The following is an 18,505-nucleotide window of genomic DNA, read 5'->3' on the forward strand; positions in this document are numbered from 1 at the left end:
TGAATATATAACTTACATTGCAAGGCTAACCAACTACTTAGAAGTCCTATTGAATTTTACAGGGCTTACTCCCAGATATGGCGCTGTGGTCTAAACCACAGAGACTAGGGCTTGCCAATCAGAAGGTCAGCGGTTTGAATCCCCGCGACGGGGTGAGCTCCCGTTGCTCCTGCCAACCTAGCAGTTCGAAAGCACGTCAAAGTGCAAGTAGATAAATATGTACCACTCCGGAGGGAAGGTAAACAGCGTTTCCGTGCGCTGCTCTGACCCAGAAGCTGTACGCCGGCTCCCTTGGCCAGTAAAGCGAGATGAGCATCGCAACCCCAGAGTCGTCTGCGACTGGACCTAACGGTCAGGGGTCCCTTTGCCTTTTTACTCCCAGATAAGTGGGGTTAATCAGATTTGCAGACTACTAAAGCAATAGTTCTGAAGATTTGTTTTGTTTTTGGAACATTGGTAACTTACTACCTTTTTTAAAAAACACACCCACACCCACCATTGCCTTAGTTAACCAGAGGCACCGATTTCATTTATTAATTTAATGAATTGGCTCGATGTTGGAAATCCTGCTTCACATACCAGCTGATCTATAGGGACACAATTAGCTGGGGTTTTAGTTTGCGGTGCTGCACCTAATGATTCCATAAAACAGAGGAAGTGGAAATGGGAGCAAGCCTCTTGGAGAAAAACCATGCTACCTATGCTGCTGATCCTGTTGATAACTGCTGCTACTTCTACTCAGCACTTCACATCCCATCATATATGTGAAGTATTGGGGCATTTTACATACATCTATCTCAAGCATATAAGTGAGCTCAGTTGCATCGCAGGGAGTGACTTCCCTTTGGCAAATGGTGTGTCCATAACAAGCAAGATTTGAACCTGGAAATTTCTGGTCATTTCATCAGCTGCTGTTATGCTCTCACGAGTGCATGAGGGCCTCTATAAGACCTTTGAGGAGAGTATTTGCTGCACAGTTGAGATACTCTGTCAAAAGCACTGGGGTGTTTATCTGTGTTTTCATGGAATTTCATGGAACAGGTGGCATGTCATCATGACGCCTCTTCTGCAGAGGCTGCCACTCATTCCTCAAACAACACACGGTTTAAAACAGTTTGTTCTCTCCTCCCATCTCCACCAATCCTCTTTGTACCAGCTTGGTCCTGCTTTTTACGCAACCAGCGCTGCTTGCTCTGTTTCTCCCCCTACAGCTATTTCCCTCCACCTCACGCCCACATGACAAAAGGAAGACACAAAGGAGAAAAGATCATTCAACATTTATGCAATTATACAAAGTGGGAAAATGTTTCGGATTACATTCCACCTTCCCCCCATTGTGCGCCTGCAACCCTCCGTCTGTCGCTAGCCGCTGTAACTTTCCCCGCAGAACAAAACTGACCCGATGCTGATCTCTTGGTTGCTATTTACACTTAATTATCTTACAAACACCAGTGGGAGGTCTGCAAGCTTAACTGGTGTCAATAAGCCTGCTTTCTTTGCTTCTTGGTTGCTAATTGTGGCTTAATTAGCTGGAGAGGGAATCTTACCCCATTGTGCCAGAGGAACGGGAAGTCAAAGGGTCAAGGTGCCCCCATTCTCGAAGGGCTGCACCCTCAGTTGCTGCCTCTGGTGTCACTGGCCTGCCTTAGCGCTAAGCAAGGCCACAGACCAAGCTGGCAAATATCAGCATGAGAACAGCAGGTCGTCCTACACAAATGTGGGTGTCTGAAAACTCAGAGCTGTGCTGCTGGTGTGTTGCCAGTTGCCTGAATGTGACTTGTCATCAACAAGAAGGGATATGCATTGAAAAAGTGAGGAAATGCCCGTTTTCACTTAAAAAATTCATCTGGGGGCATCGGCATTCCCATGAGACAAGATTTGAGCATTCCCTGTTAACACATGTATACCAAAGGCGAGTGTACGGCTCTGCGTATGAAATTAATGGAACGCCTTAGAACATGGGTAGGCAAACTAAGGCCCAGGGGCTGGATCAGGCCCAATTGCCTTCTAAATCCAGCCCACGGGTGGTCCGGGAATTGGCGTGTTTTTACATGAGTAAAATGTGTCCTTTTATTTAAAATGCATCTCTGAGTTATTTGTGGAGCATAGGAATTTGTTCTTCTTTTTCAAAATGTAGTCTGGCCCCCCACAAGGGCTGAGGGACAGTGGACTGGCCCCCTGCTGAAAAGGTTTGCTGACCCCTGCCTTAGAAGCACTGTTGGCTTTTTACCATTTCTCAAAATTGGGGTCTCCAGCTGTTTTTGGACTACAGTTCCCATCATCCCTGAGCACTGGTCCTGCTAGCTGGGGATTGATGGGAGTTGCAGTCCAACAACAGCTGGAGACCCATGTTTGCAAAACCCTACATTACAGCAAGGGTGGCTGTCAGAGCTGCCTCTAGGTCCCAGCTCACAGAGGACCAACGCCCGGTTGATGTAATGTACAAAAGTCTTTATTGAAGTTTAGTTTCCATTTCAAACCCCAGAGCGTGCAGCCCTACGTCTTGACTCTAGATCGGCGAAGTCCCCTCTGAGTCACTATCCCTTCCGCACCAGTTTAGGATCCTAGCCCAGCTCCACCTCCTGCGCTGTTCCTTCCTCCTCTGGGTCCTTCTGCCCCCTGGGGTTTCCTCCTTCCTGGACTCTTCTGACGCTGACCCCCCTGAGTCTTGCCCTTCCTTCCGGCGGGCTTTAGGACCTGGCTCCCTATCCGGGCTACCTGCTGTGCCGCTCGCCTGTACATTTGAACTTGGCGCGCGCGCCCAGCCTGTGACTTTCCTCTTGACCGTTTCCCCGCTCTCCGATGGAGGCGTGGTCAATCCTGACTCATCTCCTCTCTCTGGTGGTGAGAACACTGGTCCCGATGCCTGGGACTCCTCCCCCCCACTGCGCTCTGGTGGGGAAGCTGGTCCTGATTTCCAACTGCTGCTCAGGGAGTCCCCGCTGGCCCCTTCCTTCTGGGGTTTCCCCCTTGGCACCCCCCTTGCCCTGGCCATCGGCGCTCCTTTCTGTGAATCTTCCGATTCGCTGGAGAGACTCGTGGAATCTCTCTAACCACTGTCACTGCCTACACCCCCCTCGGATTCCTCCTCACTCTCCATTTACTCCATCTCCTGTGTCTCTGCTCCTGAACCCCTGACAGTGGCTAACCCATAGCTCTCCACATGCTGCTGAACTACAAGTCCCAACCCCTCTTCTGATGGAAGTTGTGGTTCAGCACCATGTGACGGACCAAAAGGTTCCTGACACCTGATTTACAGGTTAGAAATTTAGCATTCCCTATTTTGATCATCTGTCCTGCTCTTCATTTCCTGGACTCCACCAGCTTCATAGTGCAGGTAGGAGGTGCTCTTTTTGAACATTAGTTAGTTAGTTAGTTAGTTATTTGACTTGTATAAAAGCCTCCCTATGTGTAGAAAACTAGGGGGAACGTTTCTAAGACAGACCTTCTTCCTTCTGAAAATGTGTTTCTTGCCAATGCTACTGTAAACGTGGCTCTGATGAATTTCAGAAGCCAAAGGTGGAGCATAATGGAACCTCCTTGATAAGAAGTACGATTTATGCAAAAGTTAGCAATTCGCGAATTACGCAATTAAAAAAAATAAATAAATTAGCAGACATGACCCTATGCCAAAACAAATTAACAATATAATATTGTTCCTTAAGCTTCAAAGAAGGGGAAGAGCACTGGAGCAGAATACACCCAGAACGTTCCCACCACCTGCAACATTTTCTGAGCCAAGCTGCAGCCACAAAAAGGTTTTCTTTGACACTTTAATAGGGCCTGAACAACTGATTCAGGTCAGCAGTAAAGTAAAAGACAGATTGTTGGTAGTTATGCAGTGTTGCCGTCAGACCTGTTATCTTTGCGGCCGGATTTTCCTTGATGGACAGCAGTGCAATACTTCCCTGCTTGGTAAGGAATTTTACACCACATGGACATAGAAATATCAATGGATTGTGGCTTTATTAAGAGGATCTTCTTGCCTCTGTCATCATATGTGCACGCCTTCGTATTTACATTTAAATACAACATGTTAATAAGTAGTCTCTACTCTGTTAGACATTTTACGTGTAGTGTTGCCTTAACAGTCGTCTTTGCTGTCAGTCCCTGAGTTTACCCTGAGAGAAACCCAGCTGGCAGAAACAGTCCCAAATGCACTGAATTAAACTTTTCTTGGCACAGCATTATTTATTTATTTTAACCGGAGAGTTAGACACGCAACCTTGCACCTTACCCACCAGGGAGGGAGGACTCCATATCAATGCTATAATTTCCCTGCTTATCCCTGCTTCCGCACAAAACCAGGGGTAACTCTTGCGAGGCAGCTAACTAGGCCAGTCCTGGCCCACTTGAAAGGGGTCCAAGAGACAGAGCTGGTGCTCAGGAGTGTGGATGGTAGAGCTGTAGTGTTTCACCGTGATGGAGATCTTTCTGTAAACACAGAAGTGCTGCCTGGCTCTTTTGTCCAGTGCTGACCGTGGGACGAATTTACCAGTGACAGCTCTTCCCATCTCTTCAACTAGCAGAGGAGATATTTTTGCGTGATCCGTCCAGAACTTAAAATAAACAGCCAGACTGGAGGAGGAAATCTGGAAGCAGGCTTTAGGAAAGGGAGTTGGGCTGTGTCACTGAGGAAAAGAGCGATTATCATAAAATAAGACACTGGCGAGTGGAGTGTGTATGCTCAGTGCCCACATGAAGAACGTAGCTGGTAGCCTGAGCAGTGCAAGAACACGAACTTGTGTGAAAGGTGGAAGATCCAATCATTCTTGCCCGCAACAATTACTGCCTCTTAAAAAATCCCCTTGTAGGTTCCTATTTCACAGTACTGTCCGTTAATGTGGGCCAATAACATTGCATGAGCTGAATGCTTGTTGTGTAGGGCTTTTTTTCTGAACAGGAGAGCTGTTCTGAGTGCCACAGGCTCCCATCGCATTACGGAGCAAAGTTTTGTGGCTGCACCGAGGCCACAGCAAACACAAGCGAGCTCCAGCCCTTGTGCCCCATTTCACGACGAGTTTTGCCGGGCAGCTCCTAACAGGAAGAGGCGAAGAGTGGGGCGACTTCAAGAGCAGCCATTTTGTTAGGTGGGGCCAATGTTCTAGGAAGACCAAGCCGCGCCTTGCCTCTGAGCAGAAGCCGCAGCACAATGCTGGCTGGAAACATCACCGGAAGTGTGAGAGACACTTGCAGAGCTGGGACTGTTGCCACTTTGTCACAGCAGGACCATGACTGCCGTTGCAGCTCCCAACTTTGATGGGCCTTCCTTCTAGCATGGATTAGTATGGTGCAATTTGCCCTTTACTGTAGCCCATGGAGATGATTTCTCCACAGGCTGGCTGGCAGGCTGACTGATGCAGGACTTCCTTTGGCACACTTGGAAGCTGCTGTTTTTCAGTTTTGCTGCTGACCTAAAATAGAGGAAGGGCTGCCCAGGGTCCACCTGAAGGATGGAAATCAGGTGAAGCTACCCTCTCCCTTTCCATGCCCATGCACCCAAGCTGCCTTCATCGTTGATACAGCTTCATGATGCCAGTCCGGTGCAAGCTCTTCCACAGCTCAGCTTCCAGCAGCATATCGTGGTTGGCATAGAAGACCAACGGCTTCTTCTCCTGCTCAAAGTAGTGGTCGGAGAATGCTCTGTAGTTGTCGGTGATGAAACCATAGGCACTGACCTGCGGGAGGGGAAGAAGCAGAGGAGTAGGACAACTTAGGGATGGCCGTGGACCTGAGGCCCAACCTACCAGGCTTTGTCTGCCACACACACACCCTTGCCACGCACAGTGCCAAGCCACTTGAAATCTAGTTCCGAGGGCCTTCTGGCGGTTCCCTCACCGCAAGAAGTGAGGTGACAGGGAGCCAAGGATAGGGCCTTCTTGGTAGTCACTTTCCCATCAGATGTCAAGGAGATAAAGAACCACATAACTTCTGAAGGCAGCCCAGGAAGTTTTTAATGTTTGGCATTTTATTATGTTTTCATATTCTGCTGGAAGCTGCCCAGAGTGGCTGTGGCAAACCAGTCAAATGGGTGGGGCACAAATAATAAAATTATTATTATTATTATTCGGCACCTAACGGTGTGCTTGCGCTTTCAGATTACCCATGAAAATTGCCCCTTTTCTCCACACAGAGACACAGAGGTTCTAGCTGCAGGTGTTGGGAGGAAATTGATTATGTTCCCCGTTGGTGTTAGGTGTGTGAGAGTCATCTCCCATTTCCACGCGGTGTGAAGTCACCGTCACAACTAGGCTTAGGTCTCCACCCCCTGATGCTGAGTTTATCAGCTTCTGGAAAAGTTAACGGTATAAAGACTCTTACCTGATCACAGGTATGAAGAGCTGTTAGAAGCATCAGGGCTCCAGTGCTGGGCATGTAGAGATGTCCATACTGGCTGTTTATTATTTCTGACCTTAAAAACCTGTAAATAGAAGAGGAGCACGGGAGGGTGTTTATAGGTTATTAACAAAAAAAGAAGTTTTTAACCAATTGGCTGTGTCAGGTGCGAACCATGGGCCATATAAGAATCTGGCAATCAGAAAGATTTCAAAAGATTTCAGCCTGTTCTCCTCCCTGACATGCAAGCATTCCACATACAGGGAATTTTTGCCCATTGGTGTTGCCTCTCACATGATACAAAATGGAATTAAAGGCGAGATTCCTGCACAAACCCCAAGAAATTGTGTATCAGTCTTCCACCCAAATTACTCAGGTGACTCACAGTTCCCTTTGTCCCTTCCGCCAGCCAGAGATTCAAACACCATCAACAAAAGTGCATAGCTGTCAACATTCAAACACCATCAACAAAAGTACATAGCTGTCAACATTTCCCTTTCTTAAAGGGAAATTCCCTTATTCCGAATAGGATTCCGCGCGAGAAAAGGGAAACATTGACAGCTATGGTACAAGTGTAGGGGAAGAGGACTGTTATTATTATGATTATTTTACTATTGGGCTGTCTGTCAGTATGTTTTTTACTATGTTTTTATTATGTTTTTATCATTGATGTTTGGTCATTTGTTTTTAATGTTGTACACCGCCCTGAGATCTTTTGAGGTATATATATTGAATAATGAAAACAAACAAACAAACAAACAAATGGTCAGTGGTGGGGAATCTCTGACCTGCTGGCCTAGTTCGACCTGGCAGAGTCCTAATTTGGCCTAATTTCCCCAAAGCTACACCCACCCACAGATGACGTCAGCTGCTGGGCCAGTAAAGAAACGACCGCAAAGGAAATGGTTCAGGAGCCTTCGAGCGCACGCTCAATTGCTCCCTGATAAGTGGGGATTGTACCCATGTTTTTTAAATCTGGCTCCAAACACAAGCTCCACTGGGATTCTTTCCACTCAAACTCCCAATCTGCACTCCAGAGTGAAGCCAATCCCCACCAAATGCAGGCATGAAGTTGGTAGTGATTAGCTGACTGACGGTGACTTTAAGCCAAGCTAGAATTGGCTATGTTCCCGAGTTTCCAATCAGGATCTCTGGAATGGGGCCAATCCCTGCTGAAAGTGGGGCTTGCAGACAGCTCAGGATCTAGCCCCCTGAGCTGAAAATGTTCCCACCCTGTATGTGTTTCATGTGATAATATGTGGGTTCCCCTCACTCCCACTGACATGATATAAGTAGTACATATATTGCTATTGGGTGGTGTCCAATTAAGTAATACTCAGAGTGGACCCACTGAAATCAATGTGCTTATGTCTGTTGATTTCAGTGGACCTACTCTTAGCATGGCTTAAGTTGCATATCACCCACTGAATATATTAAGGTTGGGAAAGCCATAAATCTCCAGGTGTTGCTGGGCTCTAGCTCTTATCAACCCCAGCTCCAACATGGCCAATACGCAAGGATAAAGGGAGTTGTACTCCACCAACAGTGGTCGTGTCCTGCTAAAAAACAGGCTTTGCTGTGGTGTTCAAAGTCTCAAAACATTACCTCTCTGTTAGGTAATGCACAAATTCAGGGTGCAGCAACTTGAACTTTCCTGCAGATGCCTCAGATCCAAAATATTGTTGTGGCCTGTGGAAATAGAGCAAATAAAAATAGTTTTGTTACATGACAACAATTAGACAGCTCTGAACTGATCCTGTGACTGGGGAAGAAAAACAATACAGTACATAAAGCAGAAAAACTGCACCATTTGTCAAGCGCCACGATAAAAATACTAAAAATGGATGGCGTAAAAATTAAATAACTCTCCAGAAATCTGGAACAGGAAATCCAAATGGTATTTGCAGAGGGAAATGGAACCCATCTGCACCTGCTGCTGGATGAGGTCCAGGAGAAGGGATTTCTGCTTATTCCTCCTTCCCACCTGCTGTCCAGAGGTTGAGCTACTGAAATGGTGCTGAAAACCTTCCATCTCCCTGCATGCCTCAAGCTTCCAGCCTACCCTGTGCTTGCCCCTCTTAGATCACTAATGTATGAAGAGTTCATGGAACGTGGGTGGGATTGAGCTTGCAGTATTGCCAGTCAGAGCTTTTAAAGCAATCAAGGGATATTTTGGTGAGAAACACAGAGCAAGAGAGTGAGATGAGAGAGAGGTCAGAGAATAATTGCAGGCAATTTTAGAAAAGGAACCGGAAAGGTAAAATAAAAGGTAAGCTCCAGCCACAGGCTTGCATCCATGCTTGCGCAAAGGAAGACCTTGTGCTTCTCGTTTGGACACAAGCATCTCACCATGTGTCCCTGCACCCTAGACCCATGACTCTTACAAAGCATCGAAAGAGAAAGCATGAGATCAGTTGAACTTCCTCCCAACAGTTTCCATGAAACTTTAAAAGATTATTCAGTGCTTATGAGAAACTCTGCAAGGCCAGTGTCACACCACTGACATGGGAGTTCAATCTTAGGACTTCCACATGACACGGAATACAATCTCATGATACAATAGCTCTGGTTGGGTGTTCTGGAAGTGAGGCTATGTTGCACCTCCCACTGTCATCTGCGCATATTGTGCAAACATCTGAAAGGAGGGCGCTATCATGTGTCTACAGGCTTCCATGTGACCTAGAACCCCCCCACACACAATCAGGAACCATGAGCAACTGAGGTTCTACATCATGTAGAATCCTGTACCTGCAACAACTCCCTCCCCACTTCAGACATTTGTGCTGGATGCGAAGATACCTAATTCAGTGCAGCCTTGCTTCCTGCTTGCAAATTCCCTTCAACCGTGAGTGGAATGCCTGAAAAATAGGGCTGGCATCACTGAAGACTGAAGGAAGGACATCTACAGTTGTGGAGACATGTGCTACAACTGCACTACGATCCCCAGAAGTGTGATTTTGTGAGAACAAGATAACACGATCTTTTTAGCAATGGGGTCTGGCTGCTGAAAAACCTATTTACTGCAGGGTTAGCTTGCCGGCCTGAAAGGTTGCCCTCTAAGCTGCCTCAGTAGGAACTGGAAGCACAGAGACATTAAGGCTGAACAGAAAGCAGAGTGCAAAAATGTGACCAAAGGGATGTCAACACTAAGAACTAACAGCGGCTGATGTTCCTAGCTGAATCTGCTCTGGATGTCTCCAGGAGGACTGAATGCAAGGACAGAGAAGCAGACAAGAAGCACCTACTTACTCATCACCCTTGTCATACCCATCTGGGACCGGAGTGCCCAATATGGCGGATCTCAGCATGATATAATCTCGTAGATCTGAGGGGATGAAAATGTAGCGGATGTCCTGAAGCAAAAATAGGGGAGGAATGCAAAACACAGAATAGAAATTTAAGAATTGCACGTGGCACCCACAACAAAATGTTGCTGTGTCAGCCAGCCATATATATACTCTTTTCCAGATACTCCATCCATTCCTGGCTCCTGGTTTTCCATTCCCACTCACCTTTGAAGAACAGATAAGATTATCGATGTATGTACCTTGCCCTGTGGTATCTGCGTGAAGCCATATTCTGCATAAGCAACGAGGGAATTCTTCATGGTGTTTACTGTGAAACCATAGAAGGAGATTTTCGTCCCAACATCTTCCTCGAAGCCTTTGATCACTGCCCCATTAAGCCTGTAAGGGGTATTTTCAGACATACATAGGTGTTAACCAGAAGAAACAACAGATTCAAGATTTTATTTTTGTTTGGCAAGCTCTCTGACGGGGGTTTTCGGGGAGCTTTTTACACCTATACCCATCCGCAAATTGGATTTGGGTCCCTACTTAAGAGGAAAGGATGCCAACCCCATTGTACCTGAAGACGAAGTCATGAGCGTCTATCTCCTTGCCTTGACGAGAGCCGTTCAGAATCCCACCGTTCCCAACCACAGCACAGCGGCTGCAGCCATCCGGGAGCCCGGTCTTGCTGAAGAGCCTACCACTGGCAGAGTCATTGAGGAGCTGCACGGTGGATGCAATTGCTGCCAATCAGAACACAGAGATGCACATCAGGAAAAGGGCAGTACCAAGCACAAAAGGCTGATGGATGCGTTCCCTCTCTGCCACCCCAATGATTGCTTGTGTCATTTTTTGCTGCCAACCACTTTGGGCAAAGTGGATACAGAAGGAACTATGTACCTCAGAAACTGACTAGTTCAAAACAAATGGTACAAGCCAGTTTGTTTACTACATCAGGGAATTGAACATAATGAGCTTCTGATCTGTTTGACTTCCACAGACCCCTGAAACATCCATGAATTGAATTTTGGAACAGCTTAATATACATAGTATGTTGAGGATGTCTTAACGCTATCTCCACCAAATAAAACATTGCTTACTTATTTCCCCAGCATAAAGCAGCTTTTGGGGTGGGGGTTCTTTTGTTCAAAATCAATGAGTAACAGTTCATGATGAATCAATTGAGAACTGCAGCAAGTTGATTAATGGCTTTGAGTCATTGTTTTGAATAACTCATTTTGTGGTAGCTCAAACACCTGCAGATAATAGAGATGAAGCATTTGTTTGAGGTGCCTTAGTTCCTTCTCTTCCCTCTTCTTCCAGATGGAGCTCCCCACTTTTTCCTCTCAGTGATACTGTCAGGGCAGGACTATGTGGGCAGAAGGCACAGGGCCCCACTTTGCAGGAGAAGCCTTCAAAGGCAGCAGAGGGGGTGTCCATTTTGAAGTAATACACACCACCATCTAAGGCAAGGCCACCATCTAAGGCATTTTATGTGGATTCCTCTCACTCCCACCTGTCCCACCAACATGAAACATGCAAGTAGGGCATAAACTGAGTCTCACCCTAGAGGCCAGACACTGAGGTCCAGCTCCAAGGGCCTTCTGGTGGTTCCCTCACTGCAAGATGTGAGGTTACAGGGAACAGGCAGAGGGCCTTCTCGCTAGTGGCGCCCACCCTGTGGAATGGCCTCCCATCAGATGTCAAGGAAATAAACAACTTTTAGAAGACATCTGAAGGCAACCCAGTTTAGGGAAGTTTTTAATGTTTGATGTTCTGTCGTGTTTTTAATAGTCTATTGGGAGCCGCCCAGAGTGGCTGGGGAAGCCCAGTCAGACGGGCGGGGTAATAATAATAATAATAATAATAATATACACAGAGTGGACCCACTGAACTAAATGAACTTAAATTGACTGATTTTGGTGCATCGGCTCTGAGCATGACTTAAATTGGATGACTTCCATTGAACAGCTGCAACCCTCCAGATGTTGTTGCACTCCAACTCTCAATAGCCCCACCCAGAGTCCAAAGTTGCTTAAATGTACCACAGTTCCCCATGCGACCGGTTACAGAGTGGGGTGCAGGGAGCTGGGGAACTCCAGGAAAGGTGCTTTGCCACCGTGGCTTCTGTGCTGAACTCATCTCAAGGCAGAAGCTTTCACACTTCCAAAAACTCTCTGCAGCCAGTTTCCCTCCTACACTGCTTCTTTGATTTGAAGCATGTCCCACATTCACTTCCAGTTAAGAGATTCAGGACATCAGCTGGCCAGGCAGACAGCGTGCCTGGAAGAAAAGGAAGAGTGGGCAATGTGGTAGGAAGTGAGATAATTCTCAAAAGCCAATGGCCATGAGCAGCAGCAGCGGCAGCAGCAACAATGGAGTAGATTGTGCCAAATGCTTTTGGTTCAAGTTAATCATCACAAAGACACTGGGACCTTTTATTCAGGCAAATGTCACAAGGCGTTGATACCAGTGTTTTCAAAGGCTTCCTCTCCCTTCAGATCTAACTCTTTAAAGAGATGCCAGAGCCTGTGTGAAGCCTGACGTCAAAATGACGACACTTGCAAACATTGGGACATTGCTGAGAAAGTAGAACGTCGAAAATTCATTTGGGTTTGAGCAGCTGATAGATGAAGAAAGACTTTCTTTTCCTTTTCTCCCGCTACCTATTTCCCCATGTCCTTCAGTTGTTGCTGATTCAGAGAAGGCACCCTTTTTTATATACAGTGGTACCTCAGGTTACATATGCTTCAGGTTACAGACTCCGCTAACCCAGATATAGTGCTTCAGGTTAAGCACTTTGCTTCAGGATGAGAACAGAAATCGTGCTCCGCAGCAGCAGGAGGCCCCATTAGCTAAAGTGGTGCTTCGGGTTAAGAACAGTTTCAGGTTAAGTACGGACCTCCAGAACGAATTAAGTACTTAACCCGAGGTACCACTGTATAGGATGCTCACTGAATACATGCAGAACGAGCAGAGAGGAAGGATGCTTCTTTTGGGTCGCATAAATTGTGAACAGCATCACTCCTCAACATCTGATCAGGGGAGGTACATCATTCCTGATAAGGATCAGTCACCCCCTTCCCCATCACCTCAGTATGGATCAGGCAACCTGGATGTGTGATGTACTCCACTGGCTGTGGGGCAACCAAGCACCAAGAAGCACCAAGAAGTAGCAGTGGCATGTGGGCATAAAGGAGGAAAAGAGATTCTGGGTGCAGCTGCAGATAAGATGTGCAGAAACTACAGGCAACAACGCTGATCCTGGGCTTTAGAGCCTTTAGGTGGGAAAATGCTTGGCATGGCTCTGCCCTCTCTCTCCAAGTCAACAACAGTGATTCAGCTGTCGGGAAGCCAGGGAAACACTGCCAACCTGCCCCGCTGTCCATTACTGGGTTATATGAGAAATCAGGGATAGGGGACCATTTCAGCCCAATGGTCTAGATCTTTATTTCTCAGGGCCAACTTTGACAGCTGGGTTGAAGACTATTTTCTTTTGGGGCAGGAATGTTTTGTTCTTTTTAGAAGCCCACCTATGTTATCAGATCGTTCAGCACATGGAGATTCTCTGCATTATCACTGGTTGTGATCCACGGAAATAAACAGAGATCAAAAAATTAAAATGTATGATTAGGCAGAAACGGGTTGTGCAAACCCAGTTAAGGCATGAGCCATGGCTGAATGTGAATGAGGAGCACATGTGAGCGGCACGCCCTGCCTTATCACTCCTCCCCTAACGCAAGTGGAGCGAGGAATCATGAGCTACGACCTTACAAACTTAATGCTCATGTTTTATTTCTCTCAAACAAACCATGACGGGGAAGCAAAAGAACAAAACATTGGCTTTAGATACTGCTTTGTTTGGAGACAAACACCAGGCTTAGAGGTCCCAGCAAGGCAAGGGTCATGATGTGTTGCTCATGCCAGGGGATGAGTGAAGCGGGAGCGATTTGGCAGCAAGCTTTTATGGCTTACCATGTTGTCCAAACATGGCTGCTGAGGTTATGAATACCACCATCAATTAATGGAGTGAATACCAGCATCAATTAATGGAGTGTGCCAAGCACAGGGCCCCAAGAAAGGATGTATTCTTGCTTCATGTGTTCTAGTACCATCTGGCAGGCACTGGATGGTATGAAGTTCCCTGGGCATTACAAAAAAATTGCCATGGGCAATCACTTGTTCGCACCAAGATTGGCTCATGTGTATTTATGCCACCAACACCTCCTGGAGCAGAGCATTGTGAGCCTGGTTTAGAGCTAGGGTAATTAGATGACAGTGCATGCATCCAATGTAGCCCACCATACAACAGAGTAGCCCTCTAGAGCCATGTCCCCAGCCCATTACCTGAATATGACAAGCCACGCCAGCCGTAGGGGACTTTGTGCTCTTTTAGCTTCTCCCAGGTCTCCGGGGTGAAGTGCTGCTTCTCCATCAGCACCGGGATGCCAAAATCAAACTGCTTCCTCATCGTTGGGTCCACCTTTACTTTGGACTTCAGTGAGTGGGGACACAAACCGGACTGAGAAAGGCTTGGCGTGAGCAAATCCTAAAGTGGTAGAAGTTAACACCAATCAATATTTCTTTGGAATGTCTACTTAGGTAGGTCACAGAGAAGACTGGCAAAGAACATAGAACAACCCTAACAAAGCCCCAAATTATATACAGGAGTTCTCGGTTACAACACTACAAACACATGTTCATTGATGAAAACATTCCTGCACTCAGAAAACTCAAATGCTGAGATCAGGGGCGATTTTGCCAAATCATGCAAAGAAACAGAACTTGAAAAGGCCTGTTGACATTTTTGGTTCTTGCCCAATGGCAGTGACAGAACCACAACAGACCACTGAACCCAAAGGGGAGGAAACAGTAGTCGGAGCAACGTTGTACAGATGTTTGGGCTACACCCTCTGGGTTTGCTTAGCCTGAGCAGCTGCGCTAAACGTAATGTGGGATGAAGCCATGCAGGAGACTGGAACAGCCCTGGTGGGACAGGTGGGAAGTCAGGTGTGCTGAATCAGTGCATCTGATCTCTTAACAGTTTTTCTGTGTCCTGAGAAGGGGTTGCTGGATTTCCGTTGTCTGTTAAAACTTCCAGTGGGCAGCAGCTATCAGGTCACTAGTTCAGGGAATTACGCCTGTACTGAAGGTACATTGTTTAATTAGTTGACTGTTAAGGGTTGATGCTGCTCAGGACTAAACAAATGTTCCGCCCACACACACACAACCCACTTGTGTAGCAGTTTTGCTTTGCTTTGCCCTTTCTTTGGGGTCAGCTCTTTCCTGCATCCCATAACACTTGATGGTACAGGAAGGAAGGGAATGTATGACTATTTTCAAGCTGCACTGAATATTGAACAAAGAAATGGTGGAGGAGTATTGCAAACACCAGAGTGGGGTGGGGGCAAGAATCAGGGTTTTTCTCTTCTCCTTGTGGGTCAGAGGAGAAAGCCTAAGATTTATGGTTCTTCCTCCTTTGTTGTGACTCACAAGAGGAAAAAAATACATGTTCTGGGATGTGGGGTTGGAGATCAACGCTTTTTCACTTCTCGGCAGCTCTGTAAAATAGCATTCCATACCGTCATACAAGTCAGATAATTTAGTGCACTAAACGAAGCATTCCAAATTTACTTCTATGGATCCGCATGAGCTTAAAGTCAGATGTTAAACAGCAGCGAAGAATCGTATTCCTAGCTCCCACTGTTGGATGCATTTGCACTGGCTATGTAAATACGCTGCCCATGATTAAAAGCCTGCCATTAACATCAAAGGCAGATTCACACAGGCTGCACGGATGACATCTGCTGCTAGACGGATGATTTGAATGTCAAAATTTGAATTCCAATTTTGGGGGCCAAATACCAATTTTTAAAGTCAAATATGGATGGTATTTGAGTTCTGATGAGAACGTCCAAGGCAAGCATCAGAATCCAAATATTGTGCAGCAGAGTCAACCTAAGCATGCTCGTGGCTGGGTTTTGTTTTTTTAAAAAATATATTCAACTCATAGCCAAAAACATCTGCAGAAATTCTGATTTTATTTATTTTGACAGGATACCTTTTCAGATGCCGCTCTTGCGCAATGACCCTCAAAGTGGCCTACAATAAAAATAAAGTGAAGCAGCAGCCAAATTCTCTGATAATTTCTGTGATCGCAAGGGTTGGCGTGAGGATAAGGATACTGCTGGCTGTCGGTCAGAGTGAAAAAAGCATTAACCAGGGAAAGTGATATCCCCCTTAGGAAAGGATCCGACAGATGGAGGAATGGGTTCTTTTCAGACAAAGTTACTGGACAATACAGTTGTTCTCCATTTACTGTGAGCATTTCAAGGCTCCATGTCTCTGGGGCTCTCTCCCCAAGGAAGTACACATGGCCCCACCTTTGTTACCTTTGCAATATACCTTTTCCAAAAAAAAAAAAAAAAAAAGGTTGCAGGCTGTGTTTACTAAGCAGTGTTGTGCTGGGCTTTTAAACAGCTGTTGTGAGTATTTAGTTCTTTCACTGGTTTGTTTCATAAATCTATTTTTTTTAAAAAGCATGAAGGGCCTTTGACTTGAAAGGCAGAATGTAGATTTGTGGGTGAATAAGATACATGAAGAGGGACACGGGTGGCGCTGTGGGTTAAACCACAGAGCCTGGGACTTGCCGATCAGAAGGTTGGCAGTTTGAATCCCCGCAACGGGGTTAGCTCCCGTTGCTCAGTCCCTGCTGCTGCCAACCTAGCAGTTTGAAAGTACGTCAAAGCGCAAGTAGATAAATAGGCACCGCTCCGGCGGGAAGGTAAACGGCGTTTCCGTGTGCTGCTCTGGTTCACCAGAAGCGGCTTAGTCATGCTGGCCACATGACCTGGAAGCTGTACGCCAGCTCCCTCGGCCAATAAAGCGAGATGAGTGCCGCAACCCCAGAATCGGCCACAACTGGACCTAATGGTCAGGGGTTCCTTTACCTTTAAGATACATGAAATAGACATCCCTGCAGATTTTGCATCAGTTCTCGGCAACTGCCTTTTCCTTGCAAATTACTGTATAATGCTGAATTGATCAGGAAAACGTAAGATCTAGGTTCAAAATCTACTTAAAGCATACTAGGAGATTTTGGGCATGTCACGGATTCCTTGCAGTAACCCTTTCTTCTCTCTCTCTCTCTCTCTCTCTGTGTGTGTGTGTGTGTGTGTGTGTGAAAGAGAGAGAGAGGGAAAGTGAGCAAAGCATCCTAAAGTATTTTGTTTATTATGTTGAATTCAAACTTAAGTCTTACTCAGAGTAGATCCCTTGAATTCAATGGGATTTAAATTAGTCACAACTAAGTTTAGCTTTAAGCAATTATTAATATAATTTATCATTATAAATTCTAAACTATTACACACACACACACACATGCATTATATGAATATGCTACACATTTCTCTGTTAAGTCTTAAGATATCATAACCAAATTCTGCAGGATGGTTCCCAAGATCAAGGAAAAGCTTTTCATCTATGTCTGGGGACATCAGGGTGCCATTTTGAATTGAGCTGGCAGACTGAGCCTTTCAAAGCTTCACTGATTTTAACCAATGATTGCAAACCTATGCTGATTTGTTGTTGCTGTTGCTCCTTAGAATCCCCAAAGATTGCCAGGTATGAGGTATCCAAGTCCTGTGGATTTCAGTGAGTCTGCTCTAAGTGTTAATTGAGTGAGACCATCAACTAATAAATTTTCACAGCATGCAACCCTTTCCCACTAAGCACACTTGATGCTAAGGCACTCTGTGGCTTAGAAGCCCAAAATTTCATTTTCAGAGGTTGTTCCTCTTGGTTGTAAACTAGCAAGCAAGAAAGTGAGGGATATACTTGTATTCGTGCCATGCCTGTTCCAGAGACATGTGGTCAACCTCTCTAACTCTGAATTAGAAACAAGTGTTGTGGAAGATTAACTCTTACGATGTGAGCCTTGAATAGCAGAGAGTAAATAGTTTTGTCTTTATTTAGTTTTTAATGTTTGATGTTTTGCTATGTTTTACATGTGCTGTAAGCACATTATGATGATGATGTCTGGGTGCTGACCTGCTTTTGGGAAGGGGACAAAGGGCAAGGAAGTCCTTAGAATGAAGGATGGACTTGTTACCTTCTCCTTAGGATGATTAAGAATTCCTCTCTCAGATGAATTTTTGGTTGGGTTCCCCCTAGAATGAAAACAGCAGGAAAAGGAGACTGGCTTTCACGCACAAACATTTGTTCACTGTATACTGAGTTGCCTACACTATCCAACAACCCTTTCTAAGGGTTTGCTCAACTTCCAGTGATTTAGATATGAAATCTAGACCCTTTTATAGCCATAGGATAGTTACAGATTGATGAACCTGTCGTACTGGGTCTGTCCCATTGCCATCCAGCCCACAGGAAGCATTAAAGAGCATATATCAACATTACAGTGCACTTATGAAGATGAAACCTGTGATACTGTTTGCCTGGGGTGACGATCAGAATGTTCAGTTACTGAAGGAACTAAACACTTGGTAGTTGTAATTCTGTCAGGAAAGGGGAAGTTGTCAGCATGGCTGGATTTAAAAGGTTGCATGTGGCAGGTTAGGAATTGGGAAGGAAACCTGGATGCTGGGAAATCAAGGGCCAGGGAGTCCAAAGACAAGAAAGATGAAGGAAGGAAAGTTGCAGGGCAAACCATGGAATATGAAAGACAAAACTAGGAAGAGGGGGTTAGGGCTGCAAACTACTGTCAGAAGGGAAGTGGGCAAGCCTAGGACACTGGGGGACTGTGGAATCAAGAAGGTTATTAGCCAACATGGTGCCCTCAGAACCCTCTGGGCTACAACCCCCCAGAAGCTCCAGCCTAAATCCTGACAGCACAAATCTGCTAGCTGTGACTTATCTCGGCC

At 46.0% G+C, this 18,505-nt stretch overlaps 1 protein-coding gene across 1 annotated transcript in view; it reads right to left on the reverse strand.

The window, feature by feature from the left end:
* Positions 1 to 3,947: 3,947 nt before the first annotated feature.
* The window catches only part of ST6GALNAC2 (ST6 N-acetylgalactosaminide alpha-2,6-sialyltransferase 2), a 33,377-nt gene continuing 18,819 nt past the window's right edge, over positions 3,948 to 18,505 (reverse strand). The window contains exons 3-10 of the mRNA XM_083725923.1: positions 17,737 to 17,794; positions 13,974 to 14,175; positions 10,204 to 10,369; positions 9,884 to 10,022; positions 9,586 to 9,689; positions 7,942 to 8,025; positions 6,322 to 6,421; positions 3,948 to 5,678 (exon numbers count right to left, since the gene is read on the reverse strand). Of these exons, the coding sequence (XP_083582049.1) occupies positions 5,511 to 5,678; positions 6,322 to 6,421; positions 7,942 to 8,025; positions 9,586 to 9,689; positions 9,884 to 10,022; positions 10,204 to 10,369; positions 13,974 to 14,175; positions 17,737 to 17,794 (1,021 nt within the window). The 3' untranslated portion in view covers positions 3,948 to 5,510. The remainder of the gene's footprint in view (positions 5,679 to 6,321; positions 6,422 to 7,941; positions 8,026 to 9,585; positions 9,690 to 9,883; positions 10,023 to 10,203; positions 10,370 to 13,973; positions 14,176 to 17,736; positions 17,795 to 18,505) is intronic.

The sequence above is a fragment of the Podarcis gaigeae genome (assembly GCF_964106915.1).
Source record: "Podarcis gaigeae genome assembly, chromosome: 2".
NCBI lineage: Eukaryota > Metazoa > Chordata > Lepidosauria > Squamata > Lacertidae > Podarcis > Podarcis gaigeae.